This window comes from Leguminivora glycinivorella, chromosome 3, assembly GCF_023078275.1.
Source record: "Leguminivora glycinivorella isolate SPB_JAAS2020 chromosome 3, LegGlyc_1.1, whole genome shotgun sequence".
In the NCBI taxonomy this organism is placed as follows: Eukaryota; Metazoa; Arthropoda; class Insecta; order Lepidoptera; family Tortricidae; genus Leguminivora; species Leguminivora glycinivorella.
The window spans coordinates 6221226-6248010 of record NC_062973.1 but is presented as its reverse complement, the minus strand read 5'-3'; the positions used below and the strand labels follow the sequence as shown (position 1 = coordinate 6248010).

Here is a 26785-nt window from a genome sequence, read left to right as displayed (position 1 = left end):
ACCCCCTTATTCATAATCAAACACCGGTTTCGCGGGGGCAAAAATGTACCAGTGCTAGTGATTCATTAAATATCGACTTAGTTTATCGACATCCATAAAAATACATTTTTAACCATCATTATCATAACTAAACTAATGGCTAAGTTTGAATACGTTTAACTATGTACAAACCTCTTTCATTCAAGTACATATATCAAGATTACGTTTGAATCCTCAATGCAAAATTATTTACAAAAAACTTCAAACAGTGTTTGAGAAAACGTCGGCATTTCAACTTTAAAAACATTAAATGATTTGGCATCCGGAAAAGAAATAGAACTGAGTCATAAAACAGAAATTCATCAATACTATAAATTGTTTGAATTTGCTCCAATTACTACAGTTGACCTAGAAAGGTCATTTAGTTGGCTAAAATAGATATTGTCACCCAGGCGACGAAGATTAAAGTCTGAAAATGTGGAAAAAATTTTGATTGTATATTATGAAAATTATATTACATATTAAAAAAAGTTAATATCTCAAAAAGTTTATTTTTGTGTATGTAGTTTTCTTCTTCATTCAAATTCTTGAAATTACACAACGGTTGTACGACATTTTTATCGATATCAAATAATAAAATTAGTTTAATGTTTCCTCGCACTATTAAACGTCAGTACAGATTTGCCCCCGCGAAACCGGTGTATGTTCATAATCATTAACGTTCACTAAAGTTAACAAGCTGATAAAGATCGTTTGTCCCTTTCTATCACACCAATGCGTCGGAAAGGGACAAACGATTTTTAACTTAAAACAACTACTGCACTTATCTTACGAGGAAGTGAGTAGCCGGTATTTCTTTGGAATTTCTAGCTAAGCAAAGTGTTTTATACTCTTCGTTGTTATATTCCCCCCGTTTCAGCTAATTTGCAATTTCCCCTAGGTCGGATAATTTCATTGTATTCACTCCATAACAATATAATAAAGCAGCGAACGCACGTTCTAGTGCGGGTCCCGTTAGCCGGACGCGGCTTGTTATGCAACAGTCCGTCTGTGCTTTGCATCCGTCACGTAACCACTGTGTAGGAAACCTTTAGACAGCCTATTGTGCCCGCTGCCAGGCTTTTTAAAGAGAAATTAACCTCTTGTCTATGTGAATATAGATCGAAGAATGTTGATATTTTTAGAAAATTTGTTTTCTGCTCTACAGCAGGTTTCATTCCGCGATGTTGGATCAACGTGAAATATGAATATGCAACGTTATAGTCTATTATATTAAGATGACTGAAAGTCACAACGACACAAATAATGTCCAAACCAAGGACCTAGTTACATTGGTACCCTATTTATTTGGCGATAATAAAATTTGGCCAAAATGGCGTAAGATTTATGTTGACCACTGAAAATTCTGATATAATATCCGTACCACTACCACCTTTGGCACCTATATCAACTTATTGTAGAATAAAATTAGTATACATACAACTAGTTTTATTCTATTCTGTAAATCCGTTGTAAAATATGTACAGATTTATAAAGCAATAAAGAGTAAAGACATACCCGTAATGCATATTGTGTAATGCATATTGTGTTTTCTACGCAAAAATGACAATAAAGAAATATGCTGTGTATTCAATATTTTCGTGATAAGATTTAGAAGGCTCTTGAAATTCTATTTGAGCAAACACGGAGTAAACTCAGATAAGGTAAAGCACTTAAACATAAAAGGTTACTCAGCTTAGGAGCGCTTAACGTTCTTCGCGTCTTCAAAAAATAACAGAGATAAACACACAAAAAAAAACATTTCATTAACTAAGAGATTACTGTAATGAAATTATTAAAATTCCTGTCGAGCATATAAAGTATAACATACAAGAAAAAAGTAAATTCCTATTTGAAGTCTAAGTAACCGTTTATGTCTGGACCAGGTAGCACCACCTAAGCAAAAATGGAGTAAATACTGGTCTGTGAGCATCCGGTGTGCTATACAGGTGCTTCGAGCCAAAATAGGAGAAACCAGTGCCTTATTAGCTAGCAAACCTGTCCGCCGCTGAGCTGCGATACCGTGTTTGATATGCAAAAACGTATCTTATAAAACTAGAAATATATCCTCATTTAAATAAGAGCCATGATAAGAATTAATAATCGGTACCGTTGACGACTATTTTGTCCTATGCAACACGTTTTTATTTAGCTTTGGAGACTAAGGTTCCCTTTTTTAGCAGGCTCGCTGACGGCATAAGTCACTTAAGGTGGTATTCCACCTGTGTTTTTTTATCAAATGTGTAATTGTGTAGTTGTATTTACTCAAATGCGTAACATCTATGTAGACGCAAAGTTGTAAAGAAAAATAACACAAGGACGGAAGATCCCATCCTCAAATGACAGAGAGATACTTGTATTGCATCTAAAATGGCGGCACCCAGCCTTGGACAATACAAGACGACACAATCTCGTAATAAATGATAAAATCCGTTCCGAGGGTCAAGTATATCGATCACATCCAGTCCAGTGACAACGTGCCCTTTGATCGTAACCGACGCAAAGATTAATTACGCCCGCATGTCTCCACTCCTCGCCATCCATCCTGCGAACGACCTGCCTTGTTCATTAGTAAAATCTCACCACGGAACACGTCCTTTCAAGCCGTGACACGCTATGTAGTAGAATATGAAAACGATTCGACACACGTACGGTCTACGTTAAGAATACTGCCACGCAAATTGTAGGGACCTATATACCAGGTATTGTACCTAATGATGAAGAGGAATGAACGTCAAGAAAAACCTTTGACGAGACGAGGCTGCAGTAAACTATGATCTTCGCTTGGCATCTTAAGTGTGTTAATAGTTTTAAGAGCAGTGCGGTTACAGAAAACACGGTAATTCCGTGATGAGTAGTAATTTGTTGGAGCCATCACTTACGAAGCCCTGCAAAGCCTGGCACGTCACGCATACTGATCAGACGTCTGAGCCCGGGACTAAAATTGAGTCACGCAACAAATTGTTCACAGATCGACCAAAAAAACAAACTTCATAAACATTGGATACAGTTTATGAACTTTGAAATCCGCCAACGCGTGAGCGTGACCGTGCTACCGAAATTTTTGCGACATTTTTCAAAGGTTAGCTCTCAGAGTTGAATAATGCTGTTCAATCAGTTACATAAGAACGTCGTTTGGTATGCATTAGCTGCTATCGGTTTCAAAGGCTTCTGCGTAAAAAACACTGAATGGAGGATAACTAATTCGGGGAATGTTTTAAACCCAAAGTGGAATGCCACGGGGCGAATCCAATCGGCATCAATCGGTATCCCGAATGAATTACCATCTGCGCCTTTATTCTCCAACAAATTATATTGAGCCGCGCCGCAATAGCGAAGCGATTTCCTTAACGAGACCGTAACAAATTGAAATCCGAGATCCGAAAATACTACCCAATGTAGATTAGAGAAGAAAATGAGAACATTCTTTAGCGTAGCGAGAACTAATGTGCGCGCTAAATCGTAGGAGAAGGCTGGACCGATAGCTGCCAGATTATCGTCTCTGGGAGCAATTTGTGGGGATTTGTGGCCGACCTCTAGCCAAATAAAGCGATCGTCCGTCATTAGGCCGTGCGCCCCGCTAGACCAATTTGAGATGTCTCACGTCGTCTGTTAGGTCCAGGTGGGCTTGCCGACCTCCTGTGAGCCGCGGCGGCTAAGACGGATAGACAAAATTAAATTTCTTGTAAGCTTCTGTAAGGCTAGCGAAATTGGACGTGACTTTTGTTATTGAGTAAGACGTTATTATTTACTGAAACGGCGTAATCGCGAGGAATTAAGTTTTATGTGAAGTCAAAACACCCATCTTTATTTACTTACTACCTCCGCATAAAGTAATACAGAAAAATTGAAGTAAACACAGTGATTAAAATTAATCATGACTATTAATGGATATCATCAAATTTCGTCATAACAAAAACTATTTGGTTATTGAACCTATATTTTTAATATGTGATCTAGATAAAACTATAAAGTGACATTAAGTTCAATGAACTGTGTTTATATTATTTTTGGAAAATATTTTTAGAACATAATAATATTTAAACGTAAATATAAGCTCACTGGTGACTGTTATTTATAAAAATGTTTTTTCAAATATCAATGAAATTGAGAACTAAACATGTATGGTAAGGTGGATCAGGAAGTTATCCTTTTTTACAGATGTTCAACTTTCTTGGGACTTATTGAAATATTTAAATATGTATATGGATGTACTCATTTTAATATATAGAGACCTTTTCATAGAAATAAAACATTGACATAATTTGTCATTACAACTCGGCAACTCTAGGAATAGATATGTTGCCCAAATGTGCACTGCTTAACAGTAAGTAGATATTGAATCCTGGACTGTCAATACTGTTATTTTATGGTCAGAAACGCCATATTTCCATTTCGGTATTCACAGGTTTAACCAGCACCAACCAACCGAGTATAACCGACAATTGACATACTTGAATAATTTTTGAATACTTACAATCTAAATTTTTATATGATTTTAGCAATCTTCAGAATTTTATGTCACCTTCAACCTGCCCCATGGAGAGTGATGATAACACAAAAAATATGTTTGGATTATCTGAACAATAAGGATTTTACAAAACTGTAATTATTCAAGGCGTACTTGAAATAAGAATGATGATCAAGGTGTTACATTAAATATATCTTAAGACAAAATTACAAACATATTTATTTACATGACTGTATGTCTAGTTATTTAAAACAGCAATAACTGTTGCATGAGTCTGAAATTCAAAGGGTATTCACTATACAAAAATAGGATTGTTTGAAAATATTCTGTCATGTCCTAAATACTTTAATCACCATATACCTACCTCATTCATTTGTAAAGACTATCCAATAGTGAATTTAATTAAATGAAAGTTAATAGCTATTGTTACTTGAATCACTGAGACCTTGACCCATGTTCATATTGTTAATTGTTCTAACACATACATGCCTGTTGCCACAGCCTGATTAGTATAATATTATGCTTTCTTAGCTGTTATAAAGCAGACTACTGTTAAATAAGGCACATGCATTCAAGCGTACAAGTTTATTAAAACATAAACAAAAGTTCAATAACATAAAAGTTTAAGTAGCTTCCACCAAATCACTTTCAATGACAGAAAAAGTATTGTGTGAGTTGTGCAGTAGCGCATGCAACGTTAACGAGAGGCTTGAGCAGGCTCGGGGGCGAGCGTAGGTGGCAAGGTTCTTCCTCTCACCTCGCGGGACGGGCACCTCGGACTCCAGCGGAGTCGCGGCCACCGCTGCCACCGCCGCGGCCACCCACGCCATCCACAGCACCCCCCGCATGTCCCCGAACCACATCACAACACTCCACTATCTCATTATTGGCACAACATTCACACAACTTAACCAATACGAAATCCTAACTATGCTAATAACTCCTATTGGCACGGTCATGCTTTGGGAAAATTCATGTCGCAATACCACGGCGTATCACATCATACTAAAAACGATCTATCACAACATTTTCACTAACAATCTTCTCGAAAACTATATGAATGTTGTTGAAACAAAGACAGTTGCTGCACGTCATAACATCGCTTCGCAGAACATGAGACCCGTCATATTCTAGCAACGTTTCGTTTTGCACTAATGTTGTAAAGCTACGAGTGCTTCGATGCGAAACGAAGTGACCAGACTTGTTTGTGATAACGTTCAGAAACTAGAACAATCGTTTTAAATCGATTGTTATCAGTCATCGAAAGTTTCATAGCATCGATTATTAAACGGATACGATATACGATGAGAAATTAGTTGGTATAAAATAAAAAGGAAAACCAAACAGAATTGCTTTAAATAATAGACTACTTGTAAATACGAGAACTCTTTCCTACTTTCGTAGATTTACTTAGTTTACAACTACATGGTGTATAAGATGCAACTTTTGGTAAATTTCCCTTTTGCATATTCATGCATAATCGTGCCATTTCCTCTAAATGTGGTAGTTTCATTTCAGGATCTCTTGGCATTAAATAATTATCCGCTGGTATCCACTTTCCATTAATATAATGCGCTGGTTGTGAGAAGGCACCGTCGAAATGTAAATTAAACGATCCTGTAAAAACAATATTATGGTTGATATAAAATCAAGTAGGTATAAATTAAAAATTCATAATTACATATGTCAATTAAATCGTGTTAGTAAGTATGTTAAGTTGTTCGTCCAGATTTATACTTCCTTAGTAAGTAGTACTTATTAGTATTATGAGACAATAAGGAGTATGAAATTCTCACAAAACCAAGAAAGAAAGAAATCAGGAAACAATACGACGCGCTAGGCTAGGATTCAAATATTTAAGATAATAAGTTAATGCTATACCCACCATTACATTTTATGCCGAGACAAATGATCTCATCAGGTTCAGCACCAAAGAGCCAAAGTTTGACCACATTAACAAGACTGACGATTTTATTAATTGGTAATTGTGATAAGCTTGCTTGTTTCTGAAAGAATATTAAAATGAATAATTGTACCTAGTGAAACTAGGTAAGTACATAATACGTATTAAGTTTGAGTACCTCTTACTTTCAGTGCACGTAATATGTATTATTTATAAAATACCTATATCCATTGAGGAAGAGGGAACTTGAGAACCAAACATATACTTACTCTCTTTTCCACGACCTTCGTCCACAAAGTATTATCAAATATCATTAAATATTCCATTGTTCTCATTTCTGGAGTAATGGAACCTATATTTAAGGTAGAATTTTTGACCCTTGTGTATCTCTTGTAAGGCTGGAATGTATTGTATTTATGTATTGTAGTTCTTATATCCACTAAGTGATTAACTCCCACAAATCCCCACACAGGAGGACAGAACATGGTTCGCATAGGCACTTCTGCTATTTCCGCTATTACTGGAGCTACCTCCAAGCCTAAATCCGAAGTCGCTACCACTATGTTATGTTTTTCAATGTTCGCCGCTTTCATTAGGATTGTTGCATTGTAACATGCTGGACCAAGATTAGGCAATAGAATACGTATATCTCGCGGTGCCGATGCATTAAGCATTAAAGCTATTTCTTCCATTATGTGCTTGTTAGCTTCTAACCAATCCCCAATAGGCAAATCCATCCTGAAAACACAACATAACATTTAAGTCTATGGGAATATATGAACAGCTGTTCAGGCTTTACTAAAAACCTTACTTTACAGACTTTACTTACTCAAAGGGCACGTGATCCAATACTATCAAAAGGTCACAATAAGTTAGAGCTATACCAATTTTTTCAACACATTTTACTACTTTTCCAGAGTAGTTCGTTTCAATGTAACTACATTCATGTTCTATCTTATCTATAGGTGCGCTAGGGCATTCCCTATCATAGATAAATATTTTGGCTATAGTTTTAGTGCCAACCGAGAGTTCTAGTAGCTGTGATAGTAGATGTTCCGACAACTGATATCCAGCTCCTGATATACATACAACATAATCATTTTTTGATACACTTTCTGGTATCCTATGTTCTGCAGACATTTTCGACTGTACATCTTGTTTGTCCTTTTTAATTTTTGTCCGATATTGATTACAGTTTTCAGTCAAGCCTTTGAATTTAGAATCCGCCATAAAATAGTCAAATTTGTAATATGAATGGCAATAATCTAAAAACTCTGGAAGACCACCAATATAATATGGCTTACTTCCTTCATTAAGAGTTCTTTCCAAACTAAAGGAGATCCCATGTGATGCCATTTATATTTATGATTTACCTTGGAAAGCCATGTCTGAAAAGGAATATATAGGTTAGGTAGGTAGTAAAAGTTCAAATGTTTCTAATTTTGCTAGTTTGTAACTTAAAAGTAGCCCGTAATATACTTCTTACTTTCCATTCAGAAATATTTTTTTCTATACGTTCATAACAAAAGTTTGGTAGATTTTGAGAGAGATGATCCACCACCAAAATTATTTGGGCAAACTTCTCGCATTGGGATTCACCAGCAATAATTATGCGAACAACCATAACGTGTTCGTACTAACAAAATATTACAACAAACTATAACCTGAAATAAATGTGGAAAATTGACAAAACTATGACAAAACAATGACGTTTTGACATAATAACAGAAGGAGAATGCACTACACAAGCATAAACAAAGGTTGAATGTCATGTAAAATGTCGAAAAAATATTTAAAAGTAAACAACAAATTTGTATTCGTTACACACCTCACACTCGAACTGAGAGTATGAATAAAGTATGATCCAGAATTTGACCAAATCTCTGCCTTCAAACTTCGACTGTGAGAACATAATTATATCCGATATTTTGCATCGCATACAATCGATTATTAAAATATCAAGAAATTCCATACGATTTCTGAACGAATGTCTCAGCTGATACGATGACATTTGTTTGACATAAATAGTAACACTCCATTTCAAACAAAAAATGTTGAAGAGAAGATACGGAAAAGAATATTTTGTAATTAATTTATTCATTTTTGCAATATTACGTATACATTTTGATCAACATGGTAATAAATACAGAATACATGTATGCAAGTTTTAAAGTTTTATTAAAAGCCATCAATTAATCGTAAACAGTAATTACAAATATGCTTGAATTGAAACGTAGCTTACGTAGCTTTATAACCTAAAGAAGTGTGGGATACATAGTATAGTTTGTTGTTTTTTTGTTAAAAAATATTGTTTAAAATTCACAATATTTCGAAATAAGTGCTTAATTTCATCTTGGGAGAATATGGCATCGACAAGAAACTGGGGCTTCTGTGACCTATCCCTCGGTAAAAAATACGACGTCAATAAGTTATATTTCTTAGAGAGACTTGGTTACAACACAGTTGCTATAAACACGCATGTTGAAGAACCCAGTGAAGAACCAAAGAAGAAAAAGAAAAAAGGCGAAGCTAGGGAATTTCAAGATTACATACCTGCTCCGGTAGAAATTCCTGAAGATGTAAAAGAAAACTTGAAACTTCATATTCTTCAACGTGTAACAATAGAGTTCTCCGAGTCTAGCATTGCCCATAAAATTAATCGGTCTGAAAATATCAAAAAGTATGATTTTGTTGCTGTAGTGCCGAAAACATTGCAAGCTTTTCAATATGCCTGTGGCACTTTAGACATTGATATAATCAGTTTCAACCCTGAGACAAGAATACCTTTCAAAGTTAGCCGTAAACTTTACCGACAAGCTGTAGATCGAGGAATTTTCTTCGAACTCATGTACTCACCAGCTATCAGAGATACAACGGCGAGGAAAAATATTATAAGTACAGCGCACATGTACCATGCAGTTGGCAAGTCTAAAAACATAATTGTGACCAGTGGAGCGGAGGACTCTTCACAAGTTCGCGACGTGCACGACGTCATCAACTTGGGATTTATCTTAGGACTGAACAGTAGCCAGAGTCTAGAAGTTACCAGATCCAACACTAGAAAGCTGATTGTAAAGGCTGAAGGAAGAAAGTGTGGGAAACTGTATATGACTGTTAGAACTCTAACTGAAAATGATGAAAATAAAACACCTGCCTCCTGAACTCGTATTTTATAAATTTATAGCCTTTTAAAATCTTATCAAAAATTATATAATTATAATCTTATTTGTCTACAAATACAAATAGCATCACAGTTAGAAAACATTTGTACACATACATAATATTATTATTTGAAACTTCTCTTGATCTAAGTATGTTGTCTGGTCAATTATTCTGACTTTTCTGGTTCAATCTTCTCAGTTATGGTCAAATCTGCTGATGCTCGTGGATTCACTGCAGTCAACTCTATTGATGGGTCATCTTCAGGAATTGTAAATAGCTCTGCTACCCATTTGAATCTGGATAATAAAAAAATCTATGTTTGAAAATTGCCATTTGGGAACCTATGAGACTGAATATCAAATAGACTCTAGCTGTACATGTGATATTTCTCAGAATCAGTGTAATATAATATCTTATAGATATAATTTGTATAACTGGGTGGCTAGCCGAATGGCACAATCGCTCACGAAACGCTCACGAAACGAAGCGCTAGTAGATATCTATCTCTATCACGCTTGCGTATTGGCGCGACAGAGCCAGCGGCGTATCGCTTTCGTTTGGCGTCGGAGAAATGCCATTCGGCTACGGGGCCTGTAAGTTTCATACTAGCTACTCATTAAGCACATATCAACATCAGTATGCTCATGTAACATCAGTAAGGAGAATCAAAATCATACTCAATAACTCATCCCTCTATTTTGGATTCCAGTAGGTACTAGCAAGAGACAAACACAGTATGACGTTTTCTGTCTATGATTTCAATGAGAGGCCTGGATCCTGGGCCAAAGGCCAAACTAAAATAGTTGACTTGTTAACACCTGCACGAGCACACCCAAGCACGAGTTGCATTGCCGTGCGTAACTGCGTACTTGAATTATGCTAGAGTGGTTTTGGGATGCAGTCTATAAACTACTAGTGCCAAGACTAGCGCCTTGATATTGTGTTATCATCATTGGCCGCAGCATCTGTTGTTGACATTTGATCTGGGTTTACATAGGAACACTACATAATTTTAAGTTGCTTGACTGCCAAGGCTTGGAAAAACGTAAATCAACCTTTAAATTAGGACCCATTTATGAGCCTGATTATTCGTAGACCTAGCAGAATGGGGCACTGTATTGGGCATATTTAAATGTTGACATAGTAACTAGGAGTATAATTTTTTAAATGATAGTAGTTTTTCCAAGTCTTGCTTTTCCAACTCCCTGTGTACTTGAAGCGAATGACTCTTTAGTTGTGTTATCAGTGTGATGTTTGTGATGATGTTTAGTTATATGGGTGAAGCAAAGTGAATGAGTGTTTGTCCTAGACTGAGTACCTATCGAGTTGGTTGGGTTAAATAAAACATTTCATACTTTTCATTAATGTATTATTTTCAAATGCAATCTCAACGTTTGGTACAGGTAATACAAAATGTATAAAATATGCACACAAAATTTTAAAAATAATATTCACAACACAATTTTCACACACAAAACTTACATAAGCAACATCCTACTGACTGATATATTTAAGGCTGCTTTCAAAAAAAACGTCAAAATAATGTAAAATTGATAGTTTTAGTCGGTGAAATACTACACTTTCCGTTATCCAATAGATTTATTTGATTCAAATTTCAGTTAGAGCTTAGAGCATCTTATTATCTTGATTTTTATAAGACTGGATTTTTGAAAACCAAGTCACTAAATTAATTATGAATTTTTCTCTAATGCACGTTTAGAAAAACTCACGTATAGAGCTGAATTAGTCGATCTTATTTGTAAAATTTGGTAAATTTTGATTACTATAACAGGTAAATTTATAATTCGTATATCCTGTACTACAATCTTCTAAGACTACATTTTTAGTATAAAGTTTTAAAAAAGTAAACGAGGCTAAGACGAATTCAATTTTTTTCAGAAATTACCTAAAATTAAGTGACAATTTCTTTGAAAATCTACATCACATCGAAATAATTTTTGTAGTTAATTAATCTGCAACGTTTACTTAAATTTCTGTTATGCCTTAGTGATTATAAATTGCTATTACTTATTTTTGGCAATTTTTTGAAAACGAGCCTTCACCGGTACAATTATTACCACTTTTGGACATTTTCTCATATTTTGTTAGACCAAGTAGAAAAAGTCCTATAATGTGTGATGTATATTTGTAAACAACTCGCAAAGCCCTTTAATTTGATACCACACATGGTATGTATGATCAAGCGCTCAGTTGCGATTTCACTGTTTTTCACACGAAAGCCCTCTTAAGAATATAATCTGTTTTATGAAGGCTTATAATTTAGTTTCAAGAAATACTTAGTTGGTAGCACCACTGGCTTTATTTGCTGACTACATTGCAACTTCTAACAGAATAGATATTATTACAACTGCTCTATATTATAGTTGATTATAACATTTCATTGTGATATACTCGTAGATATTTAACAATTAGTATTATTATGATATTATTGCTGATGTTAAAATTACATTATATTAGGCAATCTAGGAAGTACAATGCCTGGATTTACAGCTACAATGTCTTATGTTAAAGTGAATACATGGGTTAGTAATGATAGCAATGAGAAGCTTTGTTAATTCACAAAATCACGTCAAGTATGGTTACTAGAAACCCTTTGTAAGGAGATTCAACTTGACTAGAAAATAAATTAGCCTCCAAACTTAATGCCTTTTTGATTGAGCAAACTGAAAAACAGTCTTGTAATGTCTTTTTCGTTTAAATATTTGCCAGATGTCGCTTAATGCAAGCACTTAAATAATACTCTAATTTGTGGCATTCATTTGTGTCAAATATACTACATAATTAAATTCATTCATATTTAAAATACCACAAAAGATAATGTCATGGCAGAAATTAGTAACTCATGTTCATATACAATTAAAACTAAATTTCATTACATCAAACAATATCTGCACAATGTTGAATACATTTAACCACACTAATAACAAAATAAATAATCTCCACAAATTAATCACACCTATTTAACAAAATTCAGTCTCATTGGTCATAAAAAACAATTTATTACCTAATGTGTCTTTCCTCAAAAACTTAAAATTTAATAAAATACATGTTAATAAAATAAAATTAGTAATCGTGGAATAGGAATCAAAATTATAGATTAAATGCTTGGGTCTATACATTATAGCATCTACATTAAATACTATGTAGCAACCAATTGGTTTCACTAATTAATTATACTGACAATATATTTCGCACATATCAAATGCATTCGTTTTTGTTTAACAATTTGAACAATGACTATGCAAAGACAAGCAAATAATAAAGACGTCTCAGTCGTATTTTATTATGGCGCAAGGACCTCTCTAGGCTCTCTAATACTGCCTTATTTTACAGCGTTCATTTCTGGAATTGTGTATTGATATTAATAGTCTTTATTATCCACTCCTCTCTTTATATCGAAGCTGCCTAAATCGTAAAATAACAAGGTCAGGTGGGGTAAGATTAAGATACCTATATTCGTAACATTCTCAACACCAACTGCATATTTTCCAGTCGGTACACATACCAGACACACGTTAGGCCATTCAATCTCATACAAGCTACTCAGTTCGATTCATTGTTCTTACTTTATTGATACGTTTCTCTGCCTACCATCACACTAAGTAATATCACGAGTTGGAGCCAACAACAGTCCTTTATATTACATGCCTCAGCTTTTGGCTTTCTTTCCCTTTCAAGGCTTGAACCAGTAATGTGATCTTAGTAACTTTAGTTTTGATGGTTCAAGCCATCTGACCCTAACTGTACACTACCGCATTTGAACATTACAATGATATTTTTTAAGAGAATTATCGCATTCTAATTAATTTCCGAAAGGGTCTGTTTTATCAGCAATAAAGACGAATTCTGAAATTTCCACATTTAGTTTACAAAAAACATCAAGGCCTTTCCATCTGTAATTCTTACATAATAGTTTTCCATCGTAATTTCTCGGAAACATTTGTTTTGTCGTGCTCAACGTACTTCTTGTACAGTCGCCATCAGATATATAAGAGCGGCCGAGGAAAAATATCTGAACACGCCTCTATTGCCTAGGCGTTAGAGGCGTGTTCAACCTCGGGCGCTCTTATATATCTGATGGCGACTGTACTGAGGCCGAAATATCATGACATGATACGAAACAGAAACGAAAAGTTTCTGCGAAAATCGAAGGATAAACATGTCGCACTGCATCTGTACAATAATTCGTCCGTATTGCAGATAAGGCAGAGTATAAGACCAGTAGTAACTCTCCTAACAAACGTACGCCGCGCGGTATGTATGTGTGCGCGCCGCAGATGAGAATGAACGAGAATGAATCTTTCTCATCCGTTTACATATATTGCGTACTGTATACATGGCGCACACACATACATACCGCGAGCCGTACGTTTGTTACAAGACTGGCTGGCAAGTACGCTCGCGCGATAAAGCCTATCAAGTCAGGCCGTCCTTTTCGCACTGTTTGTAAGCGAAGCGATAAGGTTTATCTGGGGCCCATTTCTCAAAACTGAAAGTTACAAGCGGAAGTCTCTTTCCAACTTGTCATATTAGACATTGACTACCACTTGTAAATTTAACTTGTAGCTTCGAGAAAGGGGCCCATTCTTCGAAGCCACAAGTTACAATATGACAAGTTGAGACTTCTAACTTGTAACCTTCAGTTTTGAGAAATGGGCCACTGCTCTTATACTGTGGCATGACCCTTTAACTGTACAGCGCCACCTAGTTGTTGAGAAAAGACACGCAATGCGCGACAGTGTTGACGTTTTCCACCAACCTGTTGTAGAGCTCTCGCCGCACGGACGCCGTGAACTTGGAGACGAGGCAGAGCGTGGCGATGGCGGCGAAGATGGCGTTGTACAGCATCACCAGCTTGAAGTTACCGAGCCACTCGATGCGGCCAAACTCGCCGAGGAGGTCGAAGTTTGTTATACCTGCAATAGAAATAAGTGTACGTGTTTAATAAGGTGATATCTAATATTTAAATGCCGCTGGCAGGCCGCTTAGCAGCCTAGATCCGCCCGAGAGAGGTCTAACGTCTATCTCTCTCAATCGGAAGGTAAATAATTGGCGGGAAGTAGCACAGAACATGGGACACAGAGATCACACAGAGGCGTTTGTATGAAAGGTTAAAGCATCCGCCACACATATAGCGTTTTGATAGCGTAACGCAATGCGCTCGCAATCCGTGCTCGTTAGTTCCCGCCGGCGTCCGCTGGGCGCAACGCCAGCGTCCGTCCGGCTTGGTCCGGCGCACCGCTGTCATTGCGCTCCGCTCACGCTCCGCCTACGCTCCACCTACGCTCTCAAAACGCGCATGTGTGGCCGAGCTTTAAATCTCATTTTACGCACGTGACGTTTTTCATCATACATACAGGCCCATTCACGAGAGTTTGCACGAATGGAACAAATGAGTCGCGGCGTCACAGACACGAGCGGGTGTAGGCTGTCTCTGTCTCACCTAGTATCTTGGCCAGCAGCGGCATGGCGGTGGATATAGCCAGCGACACGCCGCACAGCGCGATGATCCGCGGCAGCGGCGTCAGACACGAGCGGGTGTAGGCTGTCTCTGTCTCACCTAGTATCTTGGCCAGCAGCGGCATGGCGGTGGATATAGCCAGCGACACGCCGCACAGCGCGATGATCCGCGGCAGCGGCGTCAGACACGAGCGGGTGTAGGCTGTCTCTGTCTCACCTAGTATCTTGGCCAGCAGCGGCATGGCGGTGGATATAGCCAGCGACACGCCGCACAGCGCGATGATCCGCGGCAGCGGCGTCAGACACGAGCGGGTGTAGGCTGTCTCTGTCTCACCTAGTATCTTGGCCAGCAGCGGCATGGCGGTGGATATAGCCAGCGACACGCCGCACAGCGCGATGATCCGCGGCAGCGGCGTCAGACACGAGCGGGTGTAGGCTGTCTCTGTCTCACCTAGTATCTTGGCCAGCAGCGGCATGGCGGTGGATATAGCCAGCGACACGCCGCACAGCGCGATGATCCGCGGCAGCGGCGTCAGACACGAGCGGGTGTAGGCTGTCTCTGTCTCACCTAGTATCTTGGCCAGCAGCGGCATGGCGGTGGATATAGCCAGCGACACGCCGCACAGCGCGATGATCCGCGGCAGCGGCGTCAGACACGAGCGGGTGTAGGCTGTCTCTGTCTCACCTAGTATCTTGGCCAGCAGCGGCATGGCGGTGGATATAGCCAGCGACACGCCGCACAGCGCGATGATCCGCGGCAGCGGCGTCAGACACGAGCGGGTGTAGGCTGTCTCTGTCTCACCTAGTATCTTGGCCAGCAGCGGCATGGCGGTGGATATAGCCAGCGACACGCCGCACAGCGCGATGATCCGCGGCAGCGGCGTCAGACACGAGCGGGTGTAGGCTGTCTCTGTCTCACCTAGTATCTTGGCCAGCAGCGGCATGGCGGTGGATATAGCCAGCGACACGCCGCACAGCGCGATGATCCGCGGCAGCGGCGTCAGACACGAGCGGGTGTAGGCTGTCTCTGTCTCACCTAGTATCTTGGCCAGCAGCGGCATGGCGGTGGATATAGCCAGCGACACGCCGCACAGCGCGATGATCCGCGGCAGCGGCGTCAGACACGAGCGGGTGTAGGCTGTCTCTGTCTCACCTAGTATCTTGGCCAGCAGCGGCATGGCGGTGGATATAGCCAGCGACACGCCGCACAGCGCGATGATCCGCGGCAGCGGCGTGCGTTGGGCGCGCGGCGTCACGCCCAACGCTCGGACGCCGAGGCTCAGCCCCGTCACGGACGACACGTAGAGGTAAAGGATCAGGAACGTCTCGAGCGTCGCTCCCGCCCAGCCCAGCTTGGATAGCGAGGCTATGCCCAGTGTGAATTGTTCCAACTGAAAAAGAAAAGAGTGATATGTTATTGGGGGAGGTATGAAATTAGGTGTATACATTATGATTTGTCTTCTCAATAGCCATGTCGCAATGTCTTTGATTTTAGATTATTGTCTTGAGCGCTATTTTGCGAAACTGCTGATTATGCTCATCCAATAAGTACAGGAAAGAAAATTGTATTTGAGCGAATTAAGGCAATTAAGAACAATAAATCTTGAGTAAACATCAAGTTGAGATAGACTTTTTTCATTTTATAAAAAGGTAGGAAGGTATAATTTAATTATAAACTTCTCATGGAATCCATTGAATGAAAAAAACCTACGCTTGTGAAAGAAGTATGCTTATCTATAGCCATTAAGGCCATTAACCCAAATACCCTAAATAGCTCTGGTGGATTAGATAGGCTATCTAGATTGGATGCGCTGGCTTGGCTTCGACAATTCTTCTATTTTGGTCTAGACGTATTCATTAAGATGACCTTTAGGATAACTTTAATTTACTTTGGTATAAATAACTTTTATCATCAAACAGCCTTGAAGGTAAGACAAGACAATGTATTTGATATTAAGTCGTGCTCATTTGAAGCTGGTAATATTTGCCTGTATTTTTACAAGATTTTATTCTACTTGCCTTGTTAGTGTGCGTCAAAACGTAGAAGCTAAATTTGACCCACTTCCCGGTTTCCGATTGAGCTTACATTTTGCACGCATATAAAAATCACGTGACAGTGCAATATTATGGTATCATGGAGCTGATCTGATGATGGAGCAGAAAGGTGGTCATAGGAACTCTGTCATGAAACGTCGTACCCCATCGAGTAGGGGTTTTTAGAAACGTCTCGGAAAGCAGTAGATGACTGTTGAAAGAAAGGTACAGTCGCCGATAAAAGCTTGTGCCAAAAATGGAATTTTTGCAAAAACTTATTACTAGTAGGAGTACCTACGTTAGACGTGAATTTCAATCTCCAATCAGCTACACCTTCGGCTTTTAAGCTTCTTTTTTATTAAAATTCCTAGGCGCAAACTATTGCACTGACAAAATCTACTCTATGTGAAACTGTGCGCACAAACATAGCAAGACCCAAGGGATGCCCAAAATACGCCGGTCTACAGTACTGTACTAAGCCTCGGCTTCCTTTTGACGGGCCGCATTGCCAGATCCACACTTTGAAAAGCACCTGCGTACTCCAGAGTATATAACGTAACTTACCCGTGTACTCAGCGGCAGCGCCTTGATCCCGATGAGCAGTTCTAGAGTGTTCTGTATGACCATGAGCACAGTGATGGCCGTCAGCGCCAGCAGAAGCAACATCGCCAATGGATACACTACGTTGCGTTGGAACGACGACGTCTTGCGTTTGTTCTCCACTTCCTGGGGAATTTATAACATTGATTAAAAATTGCAGATTGAGAAACAGGAAAGGTGAGAAATGAACGCCCGCATGGGGGCGATTTTTGAATCTCGAATACGGGATTTTGTCACTAAAATACCGGTTAAAAACGGTGACTTGCTTATTATTTTCAGTGACAATTTTCTGAATTCGAACGCGTGAGACTCAAAAATCGGCCCCCAGAGGTATAAATGCCGTCATAACCACTTCCAAGATCTTATTATAGTAGAAATGTGATGATCTTCTATTCTTTATCAACATATTCTACATCACTGAACTGGAATATTAGGTACATTCTAAAAAATTGGTGCACCCTACGCTTCATCTCTATTTTCATGTCTGACTTAGGAGAAGAATTATAAAAATGCTCTATACAATACAAACTATTTTTGTTCTCACATTTGTCATATAAGAATATTTGCAATGCAACCAAAGTAGGCCTGCACCTGCGCTTTTTACGAAAGCTGGATCATAACTATTTAATCCATACTAATATTATAAATGGGAAAGTGTGTGTGTCTGTTTGTTTGTCCGTCTTTCACGGCAAAACGGAGCGACGAATTGACGTGATTTTTTAAGTGGAGATAGTTGAAGGGATGGAGAGTGACATAGGCTTATTTTTGTCTCCTTCTAACGCGAGCAAAGCCACGGGAAAAAAACTAGTTCATAATAGTCTGTAAAAATACTCTCATAGTGTCGAAATCGAATTAAAAGCATGTGGTACAACATCTCCCCCGTATTACTCGTAAATGTAAACTCAATCAAAGCGTTCCACCAGCTTACATACACGTTGAAGATACAAGAGAAATATTTTCAAAACATTCAACTTCACGTATTATGTCACGGAATACCAAGAATCATTATTTCTTATTGAATGGCGAATGGCCTTTCTGCCACACATGAATGGGTAATTGTACGAATAGGAACATTTCATTAATGATAATAGGGATTATGAAATGAATTAGGAACGTCAAATATGTATCATATGTATGTTGTAATGTTTTGAAAAGAATTAAGTTGCCCGCCGAGTTTCTTGCCGGTCCCATAGTGGATACCCCCCTCCCAACTGAGGGGGGACTGAAATCTTCTCGAGGCTGAGGCGTAGGGTTAGAGCCGGCGTAGCTTTATTTGACGTTCATATGCGCATTGTAATATGCCTACTTGAAAAATAAATTTTTCATTTCATTTCATTTTCATTTTCATTTATTTATATTGTATATGGTTAGATGGAGCAAATAGAGGAACATTGCGTCAAGAAAAAAACTTGTTCTTGTGGGTATAGAGTAGCGGGTTGCCCTAAAGAGCGCTTGTGCGGTGCCCTCCGAGGCTGCACTCCCAGAAATAATCACAATTAAACCAAGATTAAACTATAGTAATACATCAATTATGGTACCTCAAATTGATGTATAAAAACTATCGCAAAAAAGTGCAATTAAACAAACAGTATTTATTAATCCGCCAACTCCCTTTCTACAACTTCATACGCACGGCACTCAACGGAGCGCTTTGAATTGCGCTCCTATGGAAAAATATTCAGTAGGTACATTCTCTATAATACGAAATTCAGTAAGAGCGAAAGAGAAGTTAAGTTGCCACAGCTCCGCGCGTGAGACAGAAGATTATCTATGAAATATCTGGAGCGTCGCGCTTGGGGACGTTTGACCACAGAGCTATATCAAGATAGAAAGAAAAAGTATCCTATGTAGTACCGCGAACGAGTCTGCTCGACGATTGAATGTCAAATTGGCTTTAATTTGACGAGCTCGATTTGGCGTGCGTTCAAAACGAGCGATATATAAACATGAAATAAATGTTATAATAATGTGTGTAATGAAAATAATTTGATTTGTTCTTAGAGTACGAGCAATGTAAAAATAAGTAATGAATTCAAATCAAACTGTCAAGTCAACTCACATTCGTGACGTCAAGTATCAATCTACTTATCTATCTATTTATTCAACAAATTAAAAAATATACTACAAAAAATTAAACTACAAATACATTCATGCAAAAATCTTAAACTAACTTACATATATTATAAATATTCTAAACTACATCATTAATAATTAACTAGGATAATCCAATTATAATAAAAACACCAATCAATGGGAAATTTTATTACACCATCGGTCTCCCTGTCAAGCGGCAAGCTTTTAACTTCTATCTCGATATAGTTCTGTGCGTTTGTCCTTGATTACCGTCTCGGGTTCACCGCGCAGGCGCGAAGTGCGCCGCGGTGGCGGTTCCCCTCGGTCATCCGACGGCGACCTGCGTATTTCGTGTGCTATTTTGTTACAACTTGTTGGTAAACACTAGATAAACACGTTTAATTACTGACTTATTTTGAAACCGCATAATCAAATTGTTTTAATTGCAAGTGCGTGAGAATGGATGGATACAACGTGACATTAATAAAAGAGTGTGAAAAAACTTTTGCAGCCCGATTAGAATTAAAAGCTAACGGACCACCGCGGCCCGACCTTAAACTTACGCAAATATGTTCTTCAAAAACCAAAACTTTCACACGTGTTTTTAAAACGGAGCAGTATGAAAAAACACCGTGGTTATGTGGATGTGACAAAAGTGACAAACTGTATTGTTTTCCATGTCTTTTATTTGGAACTGGCGCGGACGGCGAAGGTGGTGAATCTGCATGGACCGAAACCGGTGTCAGTGACTTATCACATCTTTCGATAAAAATAAAAAAACATTCACAATCCCGAATTCATTTACTAAATGAACTGCAGTTGGCGTCTATCGGTCGGCAGGATATACGCAAGGCTTTAGATTCAGCGAATCGGAAATCCATACAAGAATTCAATGACCGGGTAGATGAAAATCGGCATATTTTGCGACGATTAATTGATTGTGTGGTATTCTGTGGTGCTTTTCAAGTTGCTTTGCAAGGGCATGACGAGTCAACACAATCCCTAAATCCAGGAATATATAGAGGTTTGGTGGATTTTGTAGCTGAGATTGATATGGCTGTGAAACAACATTTGACCAGCAGCTCCGTTTTCAAAGGCACGTCCAAGTCAATTCAAAACGATATTCTGGATGCTATTTACGAGGTCTGTATAAGCGAAATACAAGATCAAATTAGAAAATCTGAGTTCATTGCGATACAGGCAGATGAAACCACTGACTGTTCCACAGTTCAACAGTTAGTGTTCATAGTGAGGTATGTACATGATGGCAAAATATATGAGAGATTTATTAAGTATCTGCAACCTAAAGTGCACACGGCGGATTTAATAGCAGCCGAAATAATACAAGAACTGGAATCGTTAAAAATCGATAAAAAATTAATTGGGCAATCTTACGACGGAGCTTCAGTTATGAGTGGAAATTTAAATGGAGTTCAAAAATTTGTAAGAGACAAGTACCCATACGCTTATTATGTGCATTGCTATGCGCACCAACTCAATCTGATATTAGAAAGAGGTGCTTCGATTAACTATACCATAAGGAGTTTTTTTTGCAACCTTCACGCGTTTCCCTCGTTTTTCACGCATTCGCCGAAACGATCTGAATTTTTAAAGGAAATCGTCAACCGTAAAATACCAGCTGCGCCATTGACTAGATGGAATCATAATTCACGAACAGTCATAGTTGTGCACGATAACGTGGAGCCCTTGAAAGAGTGTATGGAAGCCATTATGGAGTCTCCAAACTGCGACTCTAATACATTTAACCAAGCTCAATCGCTCCTCTCGTATTTAAACAATGAAGATTTTTTGGACTGGCTTGACTTTTTCGCAACACTGATGCCTCACTGCGAAACATTGTTTAAATTTCTTCAAAGTCGATCCATTGACTCGATTAAAATTGATGATAAAGTCAGCAAATTTGAGAAAACTGTAGAAGAGTTGAGAAATGCGGTCCCGCCACCATCGCCTAAGAAAAAACGCCGACGAAATAATCTCGACCATTCGATAACGCGAAAGGAGATCTGTGACGTAATAACAGCACAAATTAAGGACAGGTTCATGTACACAGACCATTTATTGGCGTCTAAGCTATTCTTCACAGATAAATTTGAGGATTACAATAAAAACTTTCCGGAAAATGAATTTAAGAAAGTGGTGTCAACATTTGATTTTTGGAAAACACTAAACTCAAAAATGAATTGTTGGTAATTTATAGCCGAGAAGATTTTTACAACGCGGACGGTGCGGTAGCTTTACTGCAACACTTTATTGAATGTAACTTAGACTTGGTTTTTGCCGAAAGTATTAAATTACTGAAAATAATATGTACTATACCAATGACCTCCGTAGAGAGTGAACGCTGTTTCTCTACAATAAACAGAGTTAAAACATTTACGCGCAACACTATGACCCAAGATAGATTAAATGCTTTGTGCATGATATCCATAGAAAAACGACTGATTAATCAAATACAAGATTTTCACCGCAAAGTTATAGAAGTTTTCGCGCACAAGAAGGAGAGGCGCATGCATTTTATTTATAAGTAATTTCGAAATGTAAGTTTATATGTGATATTAAAAAACTTATTTTATTCCTACCTATTCATTTTTTTTTAGTAACCCTGAAGGCCCTTTAGTAACCCTATATAAACTAAATAATGAATATTTTCCAATTAATTTTATTTAAATTTTAACTTATAGTTCACAGGGATTCGTTTTTTTATTAATTTTGTTTGAAAATTGAACTAAAGAAAACAAATGCATCTCTGTGCCAATTTATATGATTTGAATTTAATCAAATAATCACACTGAATAAGTACAAACGGGAACAATAGAATTGATGCCGTTGTAATAGGAATTGCAAATTATAACAGTGTTGCAGATGGTACTACATACATGTAGGACCTTGGGCCTTATGATTATTTGAGTCAACACCCACAAATTACAGCCAAGAGCAGCCTCTGGATAGGGTATTCATATTTATTAAATCCATGGTATTATAAATAATGATATTTAAGATGTATCACTTACTCTTGCTGCGAGAAAGCAAATTACCTACAGGTTACGACAGCAGGCCGCCAAAGCTGAAGGTATTGTATAAAACATTTTCATTTGGTTTAATTATTGTATAAAAACAACAAAAACTGTATTTTAAAAAAGAACCTTTATTGTATGAAATAAAACTATGTAAACGGATTATATCGCGTATAACGAATTTACAATTCATCCCGACGTTTCGAACACTACAGACTCCGTGGTCAAAGGTTACAATGTGCTTGAATCCATACTTCCATACTAATATTATAAATGGGAAAGTGTGTGTGTCTGTTTGTTTGTCCGTCTTTCACGGCAAAACGGAGCGACGGATTGACTTGATTTTTTAAGTGGAGATAGTTGAAGGGATGGAGGGTGACATAGGCTACTTTTGTCTCTTTCTAACGCGAGCGAAGCCGCATGCAAAAGCTAGTAGGTATTGTATAACTAGATTTATTAACAGTGTGTGAACCAGCCTTAAAAATCTATATTATTTATGGCTCATCAATATTTCTTGTATGTGGGTAGTTTTTGCACATTGTAATATTTCCTCAGTCACCTGTCGGACGCTGTAAAGTGTTCGAAACGTCAGGATGAATGTAAATTAATTGTACGCGATATAATCCGTTTCCATAGTTTTATTTCAAGAGTAACTATGGCGGTAACCGAAGACAATATTAACCTTTATTTTAATTATTCAGCATTTTATAATTATTGAGAGAAGATAAATTCGTTTTTCCTTATAAGTATGTATTTAATAATTGAAAAAGAATCAGAGAAATGAGTACGCAACCTACAAAACGAATCCAGCACGTGTTTATATTCACACCAAGTTATCACATTCGCAATGGTCGGTGTCGGTGCACGCTTTGACTGATAACTGTCTTGTACAGTCAGCAACCAACTGTAAGTAAATACAAAGTACCAAAAATATACATACCTTAATGTACAGACAATAAGATTCTGTATACATATATTTGTCACTTTGGCTGTACTATAAACAGAAATGTACCGGATAAGGTAACTTGTCAGATAGCATTACGGTTTATGTGTTGGGTGCAATGGGTTGTTGGTGGCACTTAGATCTAATTATAGTGCAAGTCAGTGCTAACTGACCATAGGTTACCGACCTCGATGTTTTCACTCGGTTCAGTTGACAAGTTGATGCATTTATGGACATACGCGGATATCACATTTATGCGAATCCTCACAACTTTCTGATGTGAGCGATACAGCGGCTACAGCGCTATAACTTATGCCGCTTAAATTGAATACTTGGAGAAGTGAAGTGTTTCTCAGAGTCAAATAAAAATTATATTTTCTTTCTTTCTTACAATCAAGATATGCTGAACATAGAAAAAAATCAGGAGACGGTATCGCGCCTATCACGGTAGACCTCCTTAGTTGGATGTTCGAATGACACGGTTCTCATTAGTAAGATACGATTTTACGCCACGCAATAGTACGAGTAGCCCAAGGGCAATGTCAGTGATATGACGACCCAATTCTACAATTGGAGTCCTTCCTTCTAAAACGATACATGTCACAATGAAACTATACTGAGTAGAGTCGTTTCCAAATTGGCAGGTTCAATTAAAAGTCACGTGCGAGATATATTGGATTCGGCTTTGTAGTTAGAAACTAATTGTGTCAATTACTGAATAGCCAAGATTGTATTACGAAAGTTCTAAAACTATGAAACATCTACCTATTTATATGGCTACTTTTATCATACTAGAAGTAAAATTTGCAAACTATTTAAAGCATGTGAATTGTTCTAAAAACCCTTTCAACTGTTCATCTGTTTTCTTTTCGAACTATAAGTCGCTTATCGGGCCCAATGTGACACTAATGTTCTATTTTAGTTGCAAACATATTAATCAATGTAATATTTACATACTTGTGGTAGGCACAGGATAATAAATTGACTTAATTATTGTACAATATATTAATAGCTATAATGTACACAAACATTATACTACTTTAATTGGTCGTGTGTATTTCTGTCTTGAACGTTTTTATTCTTTATTCATAAAGGTGACACATCAATTTGGATAAGATAATTATGTATCCGCCGATCGATCCTAGATTATGAGTAGTGTAAAGTTTAAAGCCTACCTTTCTCATAGCGACGATTTTCTTAACCCTCTGCTTGAGACCGGCTTGTAAGGCTCCGTTTCTTACCCGAAGCAGCGAGGTTTCTTAAGCTTCTTTTTTCTCGGAGACGATACTTGATGTCGAAACGTAGCCCCAGTATCGATACAGGGATAGGCGATCCCTGGATTTTGATTCTCAGCCAATGGAATAAAGCATACCTTTCTCATGGCGACGATTTTCTTGAGTCTCTCATTGAGGCCAGCTTGTAAGGCTCCGTTTCTCAGCCGCAGCAGCGGGGTCTCTTGAACTTCTTTCTTCACTGAGTCGATACTGGATGAAGACACGTCGCCGCGGTCTGGGTACATCGGCTCGGGTGATATGTACCCGATTCCTGTAGACAAAAGTGATGTAAGTTAAAATGCCTGATGGTCTTAGCATAACTTGTGTTCTCGCGTGCGAGAGCGCATGTTGTGCCAAACCGCTTGTTGGTAGTCAAATGATTTACAAAACTCTGTATCTCAAACAAAAAACTCAATCTATTTCTGGCGTTATTATAAAGGCTGTATAGTTGGAATAAGTAATACCTATCAAGCAGATTTTTTCGAAATTTCCCTATCAATCCCATTTCCATTTTTTTAGTAACTATATACGTATTCTAAAACGCATGTTCTTCACTAAAATTAAATTTAAATTGTATGGTTACTGTATAAAAACTGCATAAAAAGCATAAACCAGTTGGATTTCATAAATTATGCATATTTTTGATTCAAAACAATGTTATTAATAATTTTAGAAGCAGGTTGCTTAACCGATTCTTGGCAACGTTTCCATGTAGCCCGTTAGCTAAAAATTGTACAAATGACGCTAACTGACCCGGTCATTGCGATTTCGTATACCCGCACCTAGTAGCGGACGCCCAGACGTCTACGTTACTACGTATATACAACATACAACTTGTTTACGCGTGCGGCGTGTGTAAGTCTAGTCAACAGCGCCTAAACATGTACACACACTACACACAACGGACGCCGTACATGACGCAAAGCTCAAAACAAACAGCGCTGAACGCAAACTCCTATTGTTTGTGACCGTGCGTATTGTTCGCGACTGTAATCGGTCGTTGAGATCTGTGTACTGCCTTAGTACATTCAGCTGTGGAAGAATCTGATGCAATTACGTGTCATGAAGTTCAGATTTTTATACTGCTGACTGGCACGTTTATTAGAAGAAACGATATGTGATCGGGTAAGGTAAGTAAGGTTTTCAAAAATATTTGACACAACTCAATAATTATGTAGTTCATAATTAAAAATAACAACCCTACATAGAAGAAAGTGGAGCCAGGGGTAGGCTATAACTATTTATAGCCTATTTAGGCGTATATATAAAAAGTAGAAGTAATAGAAATCTGTTTTATTAAGCTAACATTGTCTGTAGAAATAAACTAAGTACCTATATTCCTATTTTGAATTAGCCGGAATTATTGTAAACAAAGGTGTGGCCGGTGCAATAAAAAAATTGCACCATTCGAGGTATTAAAATTGCTGATATTCTAAAAGTTTATTAAATATCTTGCCAAATTCCATTACCTACACAAATAATGACTGTTGAAACGAAAACAAATTTGAACACAAAACGTTTTGGTATATATGTCGCAGTAAGATAGATAAAGCCGTTATATAGTTATAACCCTAGGTATATAATTATATGTCGTAACATAGTTAAACGAAAGCGATTTATTGCTATCTTACTAGGAATATAACTATAATACGTTACTAGTTTAGTCAAATAGTTATATAACTGGATTCAGTTTAGTGAAATGATTGTAGACAGGAGTGCGGCGGTGCGGCGGAGGTATAGTTATAACCCTAGGGATATAATTATATGCGTTAAACAAACAAACCACAGTGA

General features: G+C 37.9%; 4 protein-coding genes across 4 annotated transcripts in view; 1 reads left to right on the top strand and 3 right to left on the bottom strand.

Moving 5' to 3' along the window:
• LOC125242533 overlaps positions 1 to 5726 on the bottom strand; it is a 482853-nt gene extending 477127 nt beyond the window's left edge. Inside the window, exon 1 of the mRNA XM_048151288.1 lies at positions 5247 to 5726. Within this exon, the coding sequence (XP_048007245.1) occupies positions 5247 to 5352 (106 nt within the window). The 5' untranslated portion in view covers positions 5353 to 5726. The remainder of the gene's footprint in view (positions 1 to 5246) is intronic.
• A 78-nt stretch (positions 5727 to 5804) lies between these two features.
• On the bottom strand, positions 5805 to 7738 carry LOC125224605 (putative malate dehydrogenase 1B). Its single transcript, XM_048128022.1, is given in 5 exon segments — positions 5805 to 6106; positions 6375 to 6495; positions 6662 to 7130; positions 7222 to 7708; positions 7711 to 7738. Coding segments are annotated over 5 exon segments (1356 nt in total). The 3' UTR covers positions 5805 to 5855.
• Positions 7739 to 8674: 936 nt separating this feature from the next.
• On the top strand, positions 8675 to 9554 carry LOC125242663 (ribonuclease P protein subunit p30-like). The gene has a single exon (XM_048151513.1). It carries the CDS (start codon positions 8756 to 8758, stop codon positions 9551 to 9553), a length of 798 nt encoding a protein of 265 aa, XP_048007470.1. The 5' UTR covers positions 8675 to 8755; the 3' UTR covers position 9554.
• Positions 9548 to 26785, bottom strand: part of LOC125242662 (protein Lilipod) — a 48432-nt gene continuing 31194 nt past the window's right edge. The window contains exons 6-10 of the mRNA XM_048151512.1: positions 25093 to 25265; positions 17634 to 17795; positions 16189 to 16426; positions 14335 to 14491; positions 9548 to 9850 (exon numbers count right to left, since the gene is read on the bottom strand). Coding sequence (XP_048007469.1) covers positions 9721 to 9850; positions 14335 to 14491; positions 16189 to 16426; positions 17634 to 17795; positions 25093 to 25265 — 860 coding nt within the window. The 3' untranslated portion in view covers positions 9548 to 9720. The remainder of the gene's footprint in view (positions 9851 to 14334; positions 14492 to 16188; positions 16427 to 17633; positions 17796 to 25092; positions 25266 to 26785) is intronic.